Source organism: Hippopotamus amphibius, chromosome 1, assembly GCF_030028045.1.
Source record: "Hippopotamus amphibius kiboko isolate mHipAmp2 chromosome 1, mHipAmp2.hap2, whole genome shotgun sequence".
Lineage (NCBI taxonomy): Eukaryota > Metazoa > Chordata > Mammalia > Artiodactyla > Hippopotamidae > Hippopotamus > Hippopotamus amphibius.
Window position 1 is genome coordinate 19,333,234 of NC_080186.1, and position 19,511 is coordinate 19,352,744.

General features: G+C 55.1%; 1 protein-coding gene across 1 annotated transcript in view; it reads right to left on the reverse strand.

Annotated features, from left to right (window-relative positions):
- The window catches only part of RUNX3 (RUNX family transcription factor 3), a 61,959-nt gene that overhangs the window by 18,635 nt on the left and 23,813 nt on the right, over window positions 1-19,511 (reverse strand). Inside the window, exons 2-4 of the mRNA XM_057713014.1 lie at window positions 10,082-10,356; window positions 8,043-8,199; window positions 327-431 (exon numbers count right to left, since the gene is read on the reverse strand). Coding sequence (XP_057568997.1) covers window positions 327-431; window positions 8,043-8,199; window positions 10,082-10,356 — 537 coding nt within the window. The remainder of the gene's footprint in view (window positions 1-326; window positions 432-8,042; window positions 8,200-10,081; window positions 10,357-19,511) is intronic.

Here is a 19,511-nt window from a genome sequence, read left to right on the forward strand (position 1 = left end):
AGTCTTTTCCATCCTTTTCCTTTCCTTAAAGGATGCAAATCCATACTCCCCCAGCCGGCCCCCCGCAGTGGGCAGTCATCCCTCGGGGAAGGGAGGGACGAGGTCAAATTGATTCTGTCCTCTCCGCGTCCCAGCTTGGCTTCCGATAGCTCTGGGCTAAGCACAGGCACGCAGCGTGTGTGTGGGGGCGGGGGGTCTGTGGAGCAGAGGACTGCAACCCCCCACAGCTCCGGAGAGCCAGGGCCATCTCTCTGACCTCAGTGCCTGCCTGTCCCCCCCGCTGGGCCCTCCTCCCGACCCAGGGGGTTCATGGCTCTGGCACTTACGTCTGGGCTCCCGGGGTCCATCCACAGTCACCTTGATGGCTCGGTGGTAGGTGGCCACTTGCGTGGGGTTGGTGAACACGGTGATGGTCAGTGTGAAACTCTTCCCTGGGGGGAGTGGGGAATAAAGGCAGGAGGTTGGCACCTGGAGCTATGCACAACCCCCTGAAACCCTCACCTTCCAGAAGGGGCAGGTCTCTCTCCTTTGAACCTGGGCAGAAGATAGGGCTCCGGATAAAATTCAAGCTGCTGGGGTTGGCATTCAAGGCCCCGGGGAGGTCTGGCACCAACTTTATCACAGGCCCCCACCCAATGCTCTGGCCACCCCCGCTTATTTCCTCCCTGCTTCTCAGCCTTTGTTTGTGCCGTTCCTTCTAACCAGAGACCTTCACGATTTTGGGGTGGGGAGCTAGGATGGGTACATATTTTTTTTTCTGAAAATAGTGATCTTTACAGAAAATTTTGAGAACACAGGAAATATAAAAAAGAAGAAAAAGAATCACCCACAGTTCCACTAGCCAGAGATGAACACTATTAACATTTGGGTGTTCTCTCCTGCAAACCTTTTTGGGCGAGGGTGTGTTTTTACACAGTTGCAATGATACTAAAATAAATATTTCCATACCCTCTTTTTTGTTCACTTAACATCACAAGCACTTATGTCATTAAAAATTCTTCACAAACTTCATTTTTAATGGCTGCAAAATATTTCAACTCATGGAAGCCTCATCTTTTATTTATGCACCTCCTTACTCTTGGGTATTTACGTTGCTGCTAATTTCTTACTGGCGTGTGCAGCTGGGGCTGAAAAAGGACTGATTTGGGAGCTGCAGACCTTTCATTTGTAGACACAACTGGTATTTCCAGAACTCTGTTCTATTTTTAGATAGACATTTGGCTTCAAAGTCTCCATTCAAAATTCCTGAGAGGGGGAAACACTTAAAATATCATTTTTGTTTTACCATTGAAAATAAAATGAAAATGACCTTCTGTTCATAAAAAGCTTTGTCTACCTCTCTGCTTATTTCCTTAGAATAGATTCCAAGAAGCGGTGAGTGATTTCGTGGCATCAGAGGATTGGGAGGATTCAGCCAAGTCTACTGTGAGGCCGTCAGCATCTTCATGGCCACGTTTATCAAGGTGGAAGATCCCCTAAACGCTCTTGACTTCACTGCCTTTGTCCTATTACCAACGAGACTGAAATTTCTTCTGTGTTTATCATCTGATTTTTTTAAGGCATTAAAAACCTTAATGGAAAAGTATGAAAGACCACGAAGCAATGATCTGTGTTGGATCAGGACAGGTGATAAGGTGCCATCAAGCTGGTTAACACTTTCCTTGACCTGTCTGCAGCAATTGGTTTCCCACTTCACTGGCCTTTACATTTCACTTTCTGACACGGAGCTGATTTGCATTTTCAGTTCTACCTCTTGTTCATGATGTCTCCTGTCATTTTATGTTTAGAAAGGTTACCTTCAATAAACACCATCCTCTCTACCTCCTACGTTGAATTCTTTGATTCTTCTGGGGGTTTACTGGTTGGGTTTTTCCTCACAGGGCCCCCCCATTTTCCCAGCACCTTTACTGAAGTGGGAGCCCCTCTCCTGCCCTGTTCTCCATTATCACCAAAGCCTCCATGCTGTTTGAGGTTGGGGAGGGGTGTGGGGGAGCTCCGCTGATCCCCAAGTCAAACTGGCCTCCTCCTGCTGTGTCTCTGAGCACCCCTATCTCCGGTCCCCAGTTACAGGCCTGGGGACTCCCCGAGGGCAGGTGCGGATGGCCCCGTGCACCTGTGTCCCCCAGGGCTGTCCTTGTACTCCCAACACCTCTCTAGGGCAGACAGGCCCGATTCCATATTCTCACTTCACAGGTGGGAGACAAAAGCTGGGTGGCTGGGTGGGGGGGTGGGGGGGGGGTGAGAAGAGATAGCTGAGCACGGCTGGTACTTGCTGATCCAGTGATGGAGTAAAAACTCCAGCCTTGGAAACAGGACAACCCAGAAGAAAAGAAAACCAGCCAGGCTGCCAGGGCCACACCAAGGACCCCAAGGGCTTCTGAGACTGGGGGACGTGGGAGGTAGGGGGACGGTAGGGGTTTAAAGTGAGGTGTGACTCGAACTGGGGACGAGTGGGGCCTCTCTGGAGGAATTTGCCAGAGCTGCCGGCTGAAGACAGGGACGGAAATGCAACCCACACCTGACCCCGGAGTTCTGGGCCAGAGAAACCAATCTGCGCCCTCACTGTCAGACCACAGGGGCATTTTCCATGGTTTCTGGAAACAGAAACTGCAGAAGATCTCGGGAAGTGCTGGCCTCTGGCTCCCTGCCCACTGCTTCCGGGGACCCTCCTTCCCCGCTACTGCTTCCCCTCACTTTGAGGTCTTTTCCCTCCTGGACCCTTTCCCCAACCAGTCAGGCCCTCTCCAGGGGTCCTTGGGCCCCTGACCCTTCCATCACCTCCTTGGTACCACAGGGCGCCAAGCCGATGGGTAGTTTAGGTGGACAGCGCAGAGCTGGATGGGCCCCCGTGCCCTGAACTCGCCAGCTCCCTGAAGTGCTCTGTTTCTCACCTCACTTCCTTCAGGTCATCACCAAAGAGTCACCTCCCTTTATCTAAGGGAGGCATTTTAAACTTGGCATCCCTCTTAGAATTGAGCGGGCTCGAAAACTGGGATAGGAAAAATAAATGACAATTGTATTGTCCCCAGCCTCTAGCTGAAATTTAGCATCTCTCTTAAGTATGAATGTAGGCAACAAACCCCAGAGGCATCAGAGTAGTCCCTGCGACCTTGTCACCAACAGATGTCACAGATATTTACATATCACATTACAGACGTTGCAGATTTCCTTAAATATCTTTTATGCTCGTCACAACTTCAAAGTCATGGTCGTCATCAGACCTGTTGCTAGATCTTGTTATTTAACAAGCTAACAAGGCAGTCTGTTTATCACAATTTTTAAAAACGTTTTCCTATGTTTTAATATGATTGGCTTTCACTGCCATCCTTTGTATTTTATTTCATTCTTTAAAAAACACTATTCGGAGACCGTCAAAGGGATCCATGGGGTGATGAAAGGTTAAGCTCGGTCTGAAGCATCACAGACCTCCCCACTCCCACTCCATCAGCTTGAGTTTCCTCCTAATGCTTATTACTTCTCATAATCCATCTGCTTATTTATTTTAGTTTGTCTCCCTTTACTAGATATAAGCTCCCTGGTGGCCAGAATTTTTGTCTTGTCCATTGCTGTGTCCCCAATCTCTAGGACAGCATCTGGCATATAGTAGGTGCTGAATAAATGTTTGTTAAATGAATTAAGGAAAGAGATTACTGCTCCCATTTTACAGATGAGAAACCTGAGACTCACAGAGGAGCAAGGAGTTGACCAGGTCACACAGTATCCAGCCAGGGCCCAGAAAGGTTAGAATGTACTGGAGCCTGCCCCTCCACACCAGCCCTCAGCATCTACTCCTGGGGAGCGAGAAGCCTCCACCCCACCAGGCAGCAAACCACAGGCCGGCCCTGAGGTCACCAGCCCATCTTAACTGCTTCCTCTCAGTTTCCAGGCCTGACGCCACCCTTTCCAGATACCCACAGGGAGGGAGGAGGGAGGAAGAGAGGGGCTGGGACCTGGGAGCAGGAGTGGGAGGGAGGGACAGGTGTCAGGTGCCACAGGAGGCAGGGGCCCCACGAACCACATGGAAAGCTGTCTCCCCGAATGCCCATCAGCTCTCTCTCTGCCTGGTGGCAAACGCATCCACCCATCTCTCCCCTCTCTTAGAGCAAGCAGCTGAGAGGACAAAAGAGGCGGGCAACTGTGCAGGAACCCCCTGCAAACATGCAATCAGCCGCGAGTCCAGGAACTGCAAATCCAGGTGCTCTCAGCAGCCCTGCAAAGGAGGGGGGAGAAGTCCTCATGTGGAAATAGCTGCTCTTTAGGGCTGAGAGTGGCCCAGGTGGTCCTGCAGGACCCGGGCTGCTGGACGGAGCAGCGTGCACAGCGGGGCCTAGCAGTGCGGCCTTGGGCAAGTCCCTGGCCCTCTGGGCCTCGTTCCTGTGGGACAAACCCCAATCCCTGGGGCTTCATGGACTGCGGGAGGGGACATCTCTGGGGAACTCTGGATTTGTTCAGTGTCGACCAAGAAGCCATCTACGCCTCCCCCACCAGCGGCCCCTAAGGCTGTACCCATACATTGGCTCCCAAATCTCTCTCCACATACTACAGTTTCTTTCTTTCTTTTTTTTTTTTTTATTTTATTATTTTTTTTGCGCACGGGCTTAGCTGCTCCGCGGCATGTGGGATCTTCCTGGAGCAGGGATTGAACCCGTGTCCTCTGCATTGGCAGGCGAATACAGTTTCTTTTTAATCAGTGCATGACAGTTCAGGAAGTCATGCTGTTTTCATCTTCACCTAGGCCAGGGGCCCCCTCCTAGACAGCATTTTGGGGATTTGTGGTGAGTGGTCCTCAAGGGGTGGGATGTCTGGGGCAGGGGGGATGCAAGTGTCTAGTGCTGCACAGGGCAATGAACTATTCACTCTTCCTGTGTATGAAAAACTTGCTTATATAGATTCTCTGAGCCATGAGCCTAACTCAGTTTTACATAAAACAAAGCAAAAGTTTTTACACTCTATTGAATTATCTATTGAATTTTCTGGGAGGGAAGACAATTCTTTTTTTTTTTTTAATTTTTGCTCAGAATTTTGCCAAGAAGTGCTCACAGCTTCAGCAAATCATGTCACTGATGGCAGTGCCACATTCAGACTTTGAGTCATGAACACCTGGCCTGTCGGGTCTGCAGTGGGGGTCACAGGGCTTCCGCTAGAGGTACAAACACCTCACAGCGTCTGTCGTCTTGCCCCAACATTTACATATTCAAATAGATATATTATTATAAGTTACTTTTCCTTTTTCTCTCCATTATAGCTATGGAATTATATAGATTTTGAAAATGCATGTAGGTGGATAGATTACATTATCTTGCATATTTCAATTGTAGGATGGTAGAGGGTGCTTTGCAAAAATTTGTTGTAGGAAGGGGTGCTGCATTTGGCAGGGCGGGGACCTTTGCTCTAATCACTGCAGGAGAATGACCTGGTTTCCACCTTCAGGCTTATCATGAGAGCTCTGGGGTGGTATTGTGTGTATGTCTTGCACGAAAAGCTATCTTCTTGGAATTAAGACAGGATCAAGGAATAAAAAGCAAGGAACAAGCATAAGTTTCCATCTGGCTTCCTAGTTCTGGCAGAAGTCAAAGAGCCAGGGAAAGGCTCTGAGTCCCAAACCCCAGCCTGTCCTGACTCCTAAAGTGGCCCAAACCGTCTGTGTCAACCACCGATTTGTCCTTCAGAGGGAATTTCCCATGGGTAGGATGGGCACAGCAGATGCGTAGCTGCATGCCACAGGACCCCGTGTCCTCCTTCCTCACTGCCAGCCACCTCCACTTCTCCCACTCAACAATTCACACCTTCTGGGTTTCCCCCACCCCCGCCCAAACCGCACCATAATCAGAGAATCAGTGACTGTCACCACTCAAAGGGACTTCAAAGATCTCCTCCAGTCCCAGGCATCTGAAGGAACAAAATCTCTAACCTGTATCCAGCTCTCAGCGTGTGCTGGCTTATACGCTAGTACCAGCTTCCTTAATGCTCACAAAACCCCCACGAGGTCGGTACCATTATTATCCCCGTTTCACAGATGAGGAAACGGAGACACAGAGAGGTTAATCCATTTGCCCAATGTCACCCAGCAAGTCACTGGCAGAGCTGGGACTGAAATCCAGGTCGGCTGGTTGTAGAGCCCAGGCTGTGTAATACCATGAGCCTTCAAGGTCTGAAAGTCTTGCCTTGGAACTCCCACTCAGGCCTCTTCTGCCTCCCAGGATCACTGAGGCTGGTGAGAGAATGGCTGTGAGGAAGGTTTATACTCAGCCCCTTACATCTCCCAGAGCCACGATCCCAGCCTCAGCCTCACCTGCTCCAAGAGCATGCTGTTACACAATGCTTTGGAAACCCATCTCCCTCCCTGCGGGCCTTGTGGGGTGGGCACAAGTCTGTGGGTATAAATACCACAAAGAAATCGTTTCAGCAGCAGAATGGCCAGGCAAGGTCTCAGTAACGCAGAGAATCACCATCTCTTCACTTTCTGTAGTTCACCTCTCAGGAGAGGGAGTAGGGTACCCCATTCCTGATGTTTTGCTGGGCTCCCAGGAGTGACCTCCCCTTCTGCTGCAGCTATAGGGGACCTCCCTCACCACTGCCATCTGGGCCAGCGGACCTGGCCACCGCTCCGCGGTCCAACTGCATCCGAGCCAGCCACCACCAACCAGTGGCGAGTGAGTCTCCATTCAGGGCTGGGGCTGGGATTAAGTTGCAAAAGGCTTGAGAGATTGGGGATGACAAAAGGGGCTTGGAGACTAATTAGGAGCAGCAATGAAAGCTTAATTCATAAAAGCAAACATTTTCCATCCATCAACCTGCAACCAGTTAAGGGCAACGTTTGAAAGAAATCTGTGCGTGGGGAAGGGAGCCAACAGGAACAGGAAATGTTTGAAAGAATGTAAACTATTTCAGTTTCATAAAAAGTAACAAGTAAACAGTTATTACATGCAAATAATGCCCTGGCTTTAATTAATGCTGAAAAGTCAAAATATGTTTGACATTTGTATGTATACACTGAACGGCTGGAGAGGAAAAAATGGTGCCCAGATGCCCGTTTCTGAGCAGGACTGGCGGCTCAGAGGGAACTAAAACCTTAAGAAGGTCTTGTTTATTGGTGATGAAAAGTACAATTCTGCCTCAGCCTCTGTCGAGACTGGAAGCAGAGGGAACCTAGCTTACTTTCTTAACAAGCTGGAGGGGCTGCCTGGTGCTTGGGAAGGACACTCCCCACTTCTCCGCAGGCTGATCTTAAAGGGCCAGAGAGCCTTAAAGTCTCCATTTCGCCGGGGCAGGGGTTCTAGAACTTCTCCACCCAGAAGTGATGATGGGTTTCAGATCCCAGCAGCCTCCCACTCAACAGCCCCTGGCAGCAGCCACAGTGGCGTCTGCTCCTGCCTTCCTTCATATCGCCCGAGGAAGATCAGACAGGCAGGGTGGCACACCAGCCTTGATTTGAGGGTGGGAGACGGCAGCCTTCAACCTATGCTTTCCAACATTCAGCATCCTGCACTGCATTTCTTTTCTAAACCACCGTGAGGCTGTAAGGCTCGAAGGACTGGCGAAACTGTGGCTTCAGGAGACCACAGCTGGCGAGAGGCAGCCTCAAAGTGTGGGGGAAACTCCACCCCAGTGGGGAGAGCGGCTGTGGTGCCTGTGCCCCAAAGACCAAAGATTTGTCTAAACCAGCCTCTGAGCATCCTGCAGAAAAAGACTGATGAGGCCCCATTTTTAACCTGTTAGTCCACTATCTTCTCCCAGCATCTTTCGGGAGACAAGGGTACTTAATTGGGAAAGAGGGGAGGTGTGAGAGGCTTCACGAGTTAGTAAACCCCAGAAACAGAAAGAAAATTGTGTCTTTTCTGGCAAAACACCCTAACTTTCCTCACATCCTCAAAAGGGTCTGTAACACCCTAAGGGGTGCCAAACTGCTGTTTTTCACAGAGCTGGGCCTGGAGACCTGTTTCTGGGGCTGCCACAGGGACCCCAAGGCCTTGCTCTTAGCTTCCTTCTCCCCGCCTTTGCCACTGCCAAAGTCGGGCTGGCACAGTCTCCCTCCCGCTCACCTCGCCCACTGCGGCCCACGAAGCGGAGGTCGTTGAACCTGGCCACCTGGTTCTTCATGACAGCCGAGGCGTTGCGCAGCTCAGCAGAGTAGTTCTCATCGTTGCCTGCCATCACTGTCACCACCGTTCCATCTGGCACGTCCCCCAGCGCCACCACCTGAGGGCATGGGGGCAGGGGGACAGCTTAGGAAGGTAGGGGAAGCAAGGGAAAGAAGGGGAGGGGCTGGGCGGGCAGCTCCCCTAGGTCCCAGGCGCACTGCGGAGTTTTCAAATGCAGGGTGGAGAAGAGGCTTAAAAACAGAGACCTGGCCCCCAATACAACAAAAATCAGAAGACAAAATCTCTACCTTCCACACCCAAGTCCTAGATTAATTGGTTAAGCCACGTCCTGAAAAACATATCCTTTCAATGAAATTAAATCTAAGTGAAAGCAGTGAATGAGCACAGGCACTCTGTCATGGGGTGCAGTTCCTCTCTTCCCTTCGGCCTGAGCAAAAGAGGAATCAGCATGCTCCTAGCAACCAAGTCTCGAAGTGAAAATAACATCAACAACAATAATAACGGCACTGCTCCCCACATTCAATTAATTCAAGAGCCCTTTGGGGTATGAGATGTGGTCCTGAAATGTGGCCCAGGCCCAGTTTATCTGCCTCTACAGAGCTTGAATTCGTTATGCAGGAAAAATGCAAAACAAAACTGATGTTTTCAGAGCAGTTGTCCAGAAAACCCCTTTAAAGTGAGAAAGGGGTTTTTGACAGCAGGAGGATGCACCTGCTGGGAATTGCAGGATGGGGTGGAGATGCCCCCCCAGCAATACAGTCTCCCCCACCCGCCACCCCGAGGACCGTGGGGAGGCAGACGCCTTTTGAAAAGGAATCAGACTGCAAAGGCAGTCACAGCCATTTAAACGTGGCCACCGCGTGCAGGCACTAGGGATCCAGATGGTAAAAATTTCAAGGAGAAAATGTTTGGGGTCTGATTAAAAAGGCCAGATTTCCTGTCAACATCCTGTCTTCTTTTAATTTCAAAGATTCCTTTTAAGCTCCAAGTGACAGTAAAACCTCCGATCTGAGGATTAAAGTCACACGGGCTTCCCCCTCCCCCTCCTCCCCGGGAGATTTTCCCCACTGGTATTTTAAGATGTCACCCGGGAGACCTCAAAGAGCCACTCATCCCTTTTTCCAATTTGGAGTCGTCTTAATGGGACCAAGGGCGGCCCCAGCTGCCAGGAGCCGCTGCTTCCAGCCACCTCGGGCACCCGCCACCCCCAGCCGCTGGCCCTTCCTGCCTTGCCCTTTCTCACGGCAGCTGTGAGAGGTTTAGGGGAAAACCAAGGCGTTTTCGTTTCATCTCGCTGCCCCCTTAAAAAAATGAAAATGAAACAGTCGCCTACTCCCCAGCAAAGAGAAAAAGCTCCTCTGAATGACTGGGGGTTGCCAGGGGTGGGAGCGCCCCCAATCTCTGCCGGACATTCGGGATCCCGGACGCAACCGTTTAGGGTTCGTTTAGGCCCCCGATCCCGGCCTAGAGCCTCTCAGTGTAAAATTTCAGAAGCGGGGGGTTGACGGTGCGAGCAGGAAGTGTTTCTGAAGCGGTGCAGGAAGAGGGGTGCTGGCAGTGGAGGGTAGGCCCTCTGCACCCTCCGCACCCTGCCTCCGGTGTCCTCGCCCTGGTCCCGGGGCTCCTCTGCCCTGCTGCCCGCGGGGCTGTGTCCGAGGGATCCGGGCTGGGGAAAAGCGAAGCCCCGTCCGCCCGTTTCCGCAGCAACACCTCTCCGCAGGTCTCCCCAAGGGTGCAGGGGGCAACCCCCCTAAAAGTCACCGGCTCGGGTGCATCCAGGAGGGAACGCCGAAGTCCCCGGGCGGAGCGCGCAACGAGGCCAAAAGCGCCCGCGGTGGCCCGGCCGCTGGGCTCTCGCCGCGGGGTCGCGGGCACGTCCCCTCCCCTCCCCTCCCTTTCCGCGGCCCGGGCTCCTGCAGCTGAGACGCCCGGAGGGAGGCGCAGGGCCGGTGTTCTCCCGCCCGGGGCCCCGCACTCACCTTGAAGGCGACGGGCAGCGTTTTGTTGCAGCGCCAGTGCGAGGGCAGCACGGAGCAGAGGAAGTTGGGGCTGTCTGTGCGCACGAGCTCGCCCGCGTGGTCCGCCAGCACGTCCACCATCGAGCGCACCTCGGGTCGGGCGCGCCCGCCGGGCCCCACGGCCGCCTGCGCGCTCAGGGCGCCGCTGTTCTCGCCCATCTTGCCGCCGCCGCCGCCGCCGCCGCCGCAGGGGAAGGCCGTGGAGGGAGGTGTGAAGCGGCGGCTGGTGCTCGGGTCTACAGGAATACGCATAACAGCGGCCGTCAGGGCACCCGGCGGGCGGCGGCGGCGGCGCGGCTCCCCCGGGGGCGGCGGGCGCGGGTGCTTCCTCGGCCGCCGCTGCCGCGAGAAGCGGGAAAACAGAAGCAGCCGGGCCGGGGCCTCAGGGCGCAGGGGGCGGCGCCCGGGGACGCCCCGCCGGGGCCCGCCCGCCGCGAGGCCTCGCCGCCCCGACGGCCGCGCAGCCGGCCTGCTAGTCCCGCATCCTGGGCGCGCGCGGCCCTTGTGCGGCCGCTCCTCGCGGCGGTGCCGGCTGCCTCGGCCGCGGCGGGGCCCGCGCGGGCTGTGCTGCCGCCGCCGCCGCCTCCCGCCCCCGCAGCCCGCTTGCGGCCGCCCCACCAACTCCGCGGCCGCAGCCCCAGAACAAATCCTCGAGAATCAAGTGGCGGCGCCGCAACCGCCCGCGCGGGGTTAGTACCCGGGGGCCCGCTAGGGCGGGGCCGGCCCGAGCGACGCGTCGCGCAGCCAATAGGAGCCCCCATCGCGGGCACCTCGGCCGCGCTCGCAAGGGAGGAACGGGGGCCGCCGAAGGCCGCCCCGCGGGGAGGGGCGGGAGGCTCCGCCCCGCAGGGAACGCCCGGGGTCGGGGGCCCCCGGCGCGAGCGCCCTGGGCTCCTCAAGAGTTCTGGGGACCCGGAGCCGAGGCTAAGGATGTGTTGGAAACGCCTGGTCCCTACGGAGCCTCCTTTGCCGCCGCCTCCCGACTCGGGGGCTGCAGCTCCTCTTTTGTCGCCCTTCCCGGCCGCCCGCAGCCAGGCCTCCCCAGCTCCAGCTGCTTTCGGCCTGTGAAGGCTGCACCCTCACCCGGGGTCCGCGGGGGCCTCCAGGCGGTGACACCGAGCGGGGAGCTGCCCCACAGTGGCTTCTCACGGCCCCTACCTGTCCCACAAATTATTTTGACCCAAGAGCCTCCAGCGCACGCGAGCTTGAGAGTGAGCCAGAGGCCTCTGCCGCTCCCAGCCCTGCGTGCCTCTCCTCCCGGCCTCGGTGGCCCCGGTGCCAACCTGGGGACAGAGGGAAGAGTGTCCCCTACGCGTCCGCATCCGCTTGGGGGCGAGTAACCCCGTTCTTCTCCGCTTTCCCCTCAAACTAACTTTCAGGATCGCGCAGGCCTCGCTGCGTCGTTCTTCGTTGTGGCGGCCCGTGGCTCTTCGAAAAATGCCGCGGGGCCTTGAAAAACGTGGGTGTTTTCCCCCTGCTTCCTCCTCCCCCGCCCCCGCGCGCCTGTAAACACGATCCTCCACAGTGGAGGAGGACGCAGTCGGTCGTGAGAGGAAAACTGTGCGGAGGACGGGGGAGTGGCTGCAAAGCTAAGGGCCCCGGATTCCAAAGGAGGGAATTTTCATTCATCATGTGGGCGCAAACGGGCCTCCGCGGGTCCACGCCCACGTCTTCCCGGGCGGTGTGCTCGGGCTGCACGGCGGGCACCGCAGACAGCTCAGGCGAGGCACCGTCTGCTCTGCGGCCCTGGGTCCTCGCTCTCACTCCGGGCCGCATGGCCCAACCACTCCTGGGCGGCGAACAGGCAAACAACCCCTCTGCCGCCTCCTAGGCCGGGCGAGCGGGCCCAGGGACAGACTACATCGAGGAGGGAACTGGAAAGATCAAGCCCCCATTCACATTCGATTATCGCCCAGATGCGCTCCCTGGAGTCTGGGGGACTAACGCGCGCAGTCTCCGCGCCGGCTGGAGATCAGGTTCGATATTCGTTGTTTCCGGCGCTCGACAGGTGCAAAACGACGGATTCCAAGCCTGGGTAGCAGAGGAGCATAGGATCCGATGGTGGCCGCAAGATCTCGCCCCGGATCTGACCCTGGCCCATCGCGCGCCATTTCGTCGTTGCCAAACGAAATCAAGCCCTGCGTCCGCTCCAGGGCTGACCGGCTCTGGCCCAACCTCGACCACCTGGAGAGCTGATCCCCACCCCTGTCGCAGCCTCACGTCAGTCCCTCGGGCCACTTATAGAGCGGGGGACCGCGAAGGCCCCTCACTGGACCTTTTTATAGAGCCTACACGTCGAAGTTGCAGATCGCCGGGTCCCAGGCCCGCTCGCTCAGGGGAGCGTTGACGCTGGCCACAGAACCAGAAGCAAGTTAGGAGCCGGCGCCTTGGCGCGTCCGACCTCTGGGAGCTGCCCGCCAGGTAGGGCCCGGGGCCAGGGAGGGCGGGCGACGCCGCGCTGCCCTGGAGCGGCTTTTGGGGCCAGGACCCGCTGCGTCTGGGGTTTGTAAATTCGATTTGTCCAGTGGTTTTGGTTTGCAGACGTGCCCTTACTTGTCTCTCCGCCTGATTTCTCCCTCTCATCTTACGGCGCGTTTACAAATGGGTTTCCGGAGAATAGGACTCTTGTGGGTCTTGGCACCTGGCACAGGACCCTGCACGACTCCAGCCCGAGGGAAGGCTCTCGCTGCCTGTGGGCGCCAGAACCAGGGACCTGGGTTGTAGACGCTTGGGGGCCCAGCCCCGGAGGTGGCCAGGGCCGCTGGGGCAGGAGCAGTTCCGGGATCCACCGCTAGTTGACGCCTGCACTCTGCCAGCCGCGGAGATGCCCAGCCGGGCGCTGCGAACAGATGTGCGCTAGATGCGGTCCCGCGTTCAGGCGCCGCCGGCCGCCTCCTACAAGCTGCCCTTTCTGGACATATCTCCTGCCCGATTCCTCACCATGCGGCCACGTATTGGACAAACCAGTGGCTTTGTGGTAGATCAGAAGCTGCCCTCTCTGCCCTCGATGGTCAAGGAGGCTCTCTGCCTTCACACCTTAGACACCTGGAGGGTTCCTGCGCCCTCAGACCTGCTGCAGAACGTTCCCTCTGGCAGACATGCACAGTACTTTCCGGTCCTGTTCCGCGGCACCGGGGTCGAGGAGCACGCACGGAGGAACAGACCAGCTCTATCCCAATTTCAACCTAAGGCCAACCTGCTTTGTCCCCACCCCAGACGGACAGACCTAGAGTCACACCTCTGTCTCTCTTTCTCTCCCTGCCTCCTCGCTTCCTGTTTTTCGAAGCACGTTGCAGTTGGAAAGCTCCCACTCCCCAACCTGGGACACCCAGACACCCTCTCCCTTCCCCATCTTGTATGGACAGCCATCTCCTCTCCTTCTTCCCTGGACCAATGGACAAAGAGCCACTCTTGAATAGCTCCTACCTAAGAGCATGCCAAGTTGTCGGCAGCAGGGAGAGGAAGCCAGGAGGTCTGGACCTACCTTGGCCCAGAGCTGGGTAAACGGGGACACAACCTGGAGCCTGCAGAGTTTGGGTTCTGGGAGCTACTCCTCCCGCCAGTGTCCTCCACCCTTGGAAGGGGATCCATGGGGTCTGAATGACCCTGTGTCGGGCATCCACCTCCTGCTGCTGGAAGATGTCTAGGAGTGCGCTCCTAGTGCATTCCTAGTAGTGAGGTGCCTGCACGTGTCTCCCCTCCCACCAGAGAGAGCTTCTGAGGGCAGGTCTGATTCCTAGGGAGTCCCAGTGCCTGGAGAGGGGTAAAGATCCCCCAACTGTGCCAGACAGTGGACATATACGCGCTGGAATACCTTCTAAGAGGTCCACTGGTTGTGGAAGGAGCTTTGGTTTGCGGTTCCACTGCCTGAGTTCTTCCACCACCTACTGTGATCTAGGGAAAATTGCTTAAAACCTCTCTGAACCTCATCTGTTTGGTCTGTAAAGTGGCGGTGATAACCGTGGTGTCCTCATAGAGTCGTGTGTAAAGTGCTTAGCACAGGCCTGGCACATAGGTGGTGCTCCATCCATGCCAGCTGGCACTGTTGTTATACTAAAAGAATAAGTCCTCATCACCCTTGTCCAGGGCCTTTGGCAAGTCCCTTCCCCTCTTTGGGCCTCGCATTTACCGTTTGTGAAATATTCAATTCTCACATTCAAAGCTTGCCTGAGTCAGAGCCTAGTCCATGGTGGTCCTGTCCCCCTTGGTTTGCCTGGAGGATGCCGGGGGGAGCTAAGGACTGTCTGTTTTGCCTGCAGGCGGAGGCAGCTTGCAGGAGGGTTTTCCAGCAACCATCACAGGGCTTCCCGTGCCTGGATTTTGAGGACTCACCTTCCCCTGGGCTCTCAGATCCTCCCTCTGGAAACCCACCGGCCCCACCACCTACCTCCCCACAGGCAGACACTTTCCTAAGTAGAAACTGGCCTCAGCCAACACTGTCAGCCCCCTACGCCTCCCCGGGGAGGTGGCCGTTCCTTTTATCCGGAGTCTCACGGGAGCCCCAGTCCAGTGAATAGCACAGAGAACAGTCATTTAGAAGCTGATGATTTCTCCCAGCCTGGCCTCCACACCCGCACTCCAGAGGGACCCATGGTGAAACCTATTTCTTGCCTAGTGCCCTGGAACCCAAGGTGGGACATTCCTGTCCCTCACTGAGCCTCATTTTCTTCTTCTGTGAATGGAGGTCATTCTAATTGCTCCATTTCACAATCTGGAGGGGGGGCATTGTGTTTCACGGTATCAGAATTACCACAATTGTTCCATGTGCAAGAATAAGAAAGAAAATGCTGCTAATTAAACAAGGGCATATCTGCATCCTGATTTCAGGTCTGTATTTATACATATGTAAGTTTTTTATGCTGCATATATATATTAAAATATACACATATAGTTAGTGAGAAAGGGTCATGAAAAACAGTAATATGGTTGAAAGATTGCTGCCTTCAGGGTTGGGAGCCTTCACCCCAGAGAATCCAGCTCTGAGGCCATCCCTCCTGGGCAGCCTCCCAGGAAGGCTACTGCTGTTGGGGCTGGAGGAGGAGGACAGGTGGCTTCTCAAATTGCAGAGGTTTTTTGTTTTTGCTTTTTTCTTTTTAGGAAAGGGCCTGTCTCTGAGGGGAGGGGAAGGGAGCTGGGGAGAGCATGGTGGGTAGGACACAGCTACAGGCTCTGCCATTGGCTGGCTGTAACTTTTGCCTGGGGTCTGCACCTCTCTGAGCATTGGTCCCCAGGACAGTAAAGTGGAAAGAGCAGTAACAGCCACGTTGGCTGAGGCACTGTGTTTGGGCTTTAAGTGCATCTTTCAATCCTCATGTGTATGTGGTAGGTGTTAACACCCGTTTAAAACGAAAAGGAACAATGCTCAAGGTTTTCTGGGCTGAGGACCACAACCACATTAAAAGCTCAATCTGTCGCAAAATTTGGGGAGGAGGCAGCCCAAATGGGTATACACATTCCTTCCCTTTCCCTCCCTCCCCGCACTGATTAAATGAAGAAATGGGAAGAGACCAGTGTACAGATATTGAAAGAGCTCAGTACAGTTAGCTGTGATGTTGGTGGGGGAGTTAGAGGCAAAAAAAATCTGTTAAACAGCCGTGGGCTTGGAAATCAGCAGACCCTTCAGACTCTGAGAAGGGGCTGCAGGGGTTGTCCGCTCCCACTGCCAGCTCTCCCTTCACCTCGGAACCAACCCGCAGGCGAGGAGGCTGACTCAGCTGTAGTCCCCAATTTACAGATAGGAACACTGAGGTCCTGAATGGGGAGAGACTTGACCTGAGTCACCAAGGAAGAAGGGAGACTTGGACAGATCTCTGGCAAGGCCAGGGGGCAGCACCGAGAGGCGCCAAAGCCTGGCAGCCAGACCTCTGCCCACCCTGCTGGAGTCCGCAGGTGGAGCCCTGAGCCAGGACCACACGGTATCCCTCCAGCACCCCCTCCCGGCTGGGTGCGACCCATGCTTCAGGGGAAATGCCCTGTCTCTCTGCAGGCCTCACTTACATCAGCCCTCTAGGCTTTGGGCTGGCTCCCTTGGTACTCCAGATGGTTTTCACTGAGACTTCGGGTGCCTCAGGAGGCACCGGCTCCCTCTTGTTCCTGCAGCCTCGGAGCTGCCCACTCCCACTCCCACCCCGCAGTAGCTCGCCTGTGAGAGGGTGCCCAGCTTTGGGAATGGGAGGGGGAGGAAGGAGGGCAGAGGGGTGGTCTCAGCACAAGCCTTGCCAGGGGAGAGGAGGTGGCCCCGTCAGCAGCCAGAGAAGTGGATTCTGGCTTCGGCTCCCACCACTGGATCTGATCTTCCTGCCACCCTCCCTGCTCCTCACTTTGATCATCCATAAAAGGGAAATAATTCTGGCAGAGTGTGTTGGCCTGTGACTAATAATTGCTGTAATTGATTGGACTCCTGCTGTGTGCTGGGAGTGCTACCCCAGTTATCACGAACCTTTGCGGTGCTTCCGCAGGTAGAGATTTTGTTGTCTCCATTTTACAGGTGGGAAAATTGAGGCTCGGAGAGTAAAGACCGTCTCCCCTCTGGACCTCAGAACCCGAGAGGTTCGAACAAGAAGGTCTCGAGGGCCTTTCTTCTTCTTTTTTTTTTTTTGGTGGGATCTTCATTCCCTGACCAGGGATTGAACCTGGGGTCACAGCTGAGTCCTAACCACTGGACCTCCAGGGAAGCCCCTTCTTTTAATATGACTCCTTGACACAGAGCACAGAGCTCTGTGTCTGCTCTGTGGGCTGGTCACAGTGCCTCCATCCACAGCAGCAGGTGGGTGCTGAGCTACTTGCTAGCAGAGGCATCAAATCAGAGGCCTCTTTTGTTGAGGGGCAGGGAGAGCACAAGAATGGTGAGAGGCACCTGGGTAACTTGGAGCCCAAGAGGGCTTCAGAGACGGATGTGGCCTTTCCCCAGGCCCCAGGATGGGGCTTCGGCTATGGCAGTCAGGGAGGGAAAGGGCGTTCTGAGTGGCTGTTGCCTCTTGCATCCCCTATAGTGGAGGAAAGACAGGAGGGTTTCTAGGTTCAAAATGTTTCCACACCTTAATCAGTTGGCAAGAATAGGAGTCCAAGAAATTGGTGTTCCAAAACCAATTTTTGGAATAGGATTGGAAACACAGGATTAGAATTCTGAGCTTTATTAATCACTGCTGACAACAGTTAAGTTCATCTAGCCTCACACTACTTTTACGGGGAGGTACAGTTATCACCCCCATTTTACAGTGAGAAAACCAAAGACAGAGAGGTTAACTAACTTGCCCAAGGACACACAGCTGGGAAACTGTGGAGCTAGGATTCTAACCAGGCAGCGTGACCCCAGAGCCCACGTTCCTGACCACCACACTCTGTACTCATGGACCAGAATCAGTTGCTTGAAGTTACAGTCATGGAATAGAATTAGAATCCTGGCAGGAGAATTGTGGGCAGGATTCAGAATTTTATAATGTCAGACTCCACAGGGCTCTGAGATATCCTATCCAAATCTCCCATTTATCAAGGGGCAGAATCAAGGCCCAGCGAGGGGAAGGGTCTCACTTAAGGTCACAGCCTGGGCCAGGGGCAGAGTCTGGAACACCCTCTCACTGCCTCCTACTGACTCTGGCCCAGGGTGCCCTTTTCTCCATGGCAGCCCCTCCTTGCCGCCCCTCACCACACCTCCCCTCCCCCCCGCCCACCCAGTGGCTCCTGGGCCCAGCCAGTCCCATTAGGGATTTTCCACCTCCCCAAAAATGTCCTAATGACTGTCAGTCCTTGTGAAGCCTTAATTAATCTCAGAGGCCGATGGCTCTGAGGAGACTGGGGGCTTTGGCCTTACGCAGATGAAGATTACGGCTGCATTTCATGTGGTGGCGGAGGAACGCCCCAGACATTCCTGCCAGCAATAAAAGCCACATGGCTTTCCAGCGTCGCCCTTGGAAAAGAAAAAAAGCGCAGCCCTTTGCGGAAAGAAATCCACTATGTGCTGTATGCATGGCATGAGATAAAAACGGGGCAGCACGAGGTGGAGAGCAGTTGGTCTTTTATGCGGCCTCCGATGGCCACCGAGAGTGGCAGGGCCCAGCAGTCGTGATCCCAGCTGCGGCCTTGGGGAGAGGGGGTGGCCCTCAGCGCGGCGGTGGAAGCCACAGGGGCAGGGCCTCAGCCCCTCAACCTGAACTGCGTTTGAGCTGCCCCAGACGTCCCACAGGCAGGGGACCCGCTTCCTGGGTCCGTGACCCGTGCAGTCACACAGGAGGGCCTTGCTCTTGGCTTTATGCTCTGCCGTCGCTGCCTTGGCATTCTTAACACTTTTTGAACAAGGGGTCCTGCATTTTTGTTTTGCACCGGGCCCCTCAAATGGTATAACCGGTCCTGCCCACAGGTCACCCCAGCAGCCAATTGCCACATATGTCCTGGCCCCTTCCATGGGCCCAGGCCTGGGGAGAGTGTTTTTTGAGCACTTATATTGTCTGAGATGAACTGGAAAACGACCTTGTGAATTGGGCAGATGTGGAAACTGAGGCTCAGAGAGGCTTCCATGAGTCGAGGAAGCCTAGATTTGGATTCAGGTCCCTCTGACTCCAAAGTGAGTGTCTGAACCACTCCCCATGCTGCAGTCTTTCCCGCTCACCATGTCCAGTGAGGGCAGTGATGCATGGTCAGGCTTTTTTATTCCCAAATAACAGAAGGGATAACTGAGCCCAGACAAGTGAAGGTGCTCACGGTCACACCCAGGCAGTGGGGAATGGGGACTCAGTCCCGGGCTGGGCAACAGTGGACCTGAGCCCGGACCCATAGGGCTGAGGAGGGGGCGTCCCGGTTTCATAGTTGTTTGTTCCACTTGTAAATGTATTAGCTTTTCTATGTGGGTCATTGCCTTGAGTCTGGCCTTGGATGTAGGGGGAGTCCTCCCCCCCACCCCTCCAGCTCTCTGTTCTAAACATCTGGAAGTCCTTCTTTATGACTTTCTGCACTCTTTCATACTCCAGTTTTCCTCTGCTACCCTCATTGGTTGGAGAAGCAGTTGTGCCTTGTACCTAGATAAACTCAAAGGAGTTCTAGTTCTCTATGAATCACAGGAAGTTGAGGCTGAATGGAACAGAAAGGCAGTCATGATTTACGACCTGGCTGCTGGCCCCAGGCGAGTTGTCCCCTTATTCCTTGTTGGGTGACCTCAGGCCAGTCCCTTCCCTCTCTGGGCCTCAGACACCCCATCAGGGAGAGAAATGTATTGGCCCACACTTGATCCCCAGGAGGACTGTCCGTCTTCAGTGTTCCAGAATTCCATGTTAATTTATGACTGGGCAAACTGAGGCCCAGGCAAGGTCAGGAACTTGCACAAGGTCACAGAGGATGCTCACTGGCAGCCGGACCCAACTCTGAGGCTCCTCCCTGATAGCCTAGCTCTTCTCTGCAC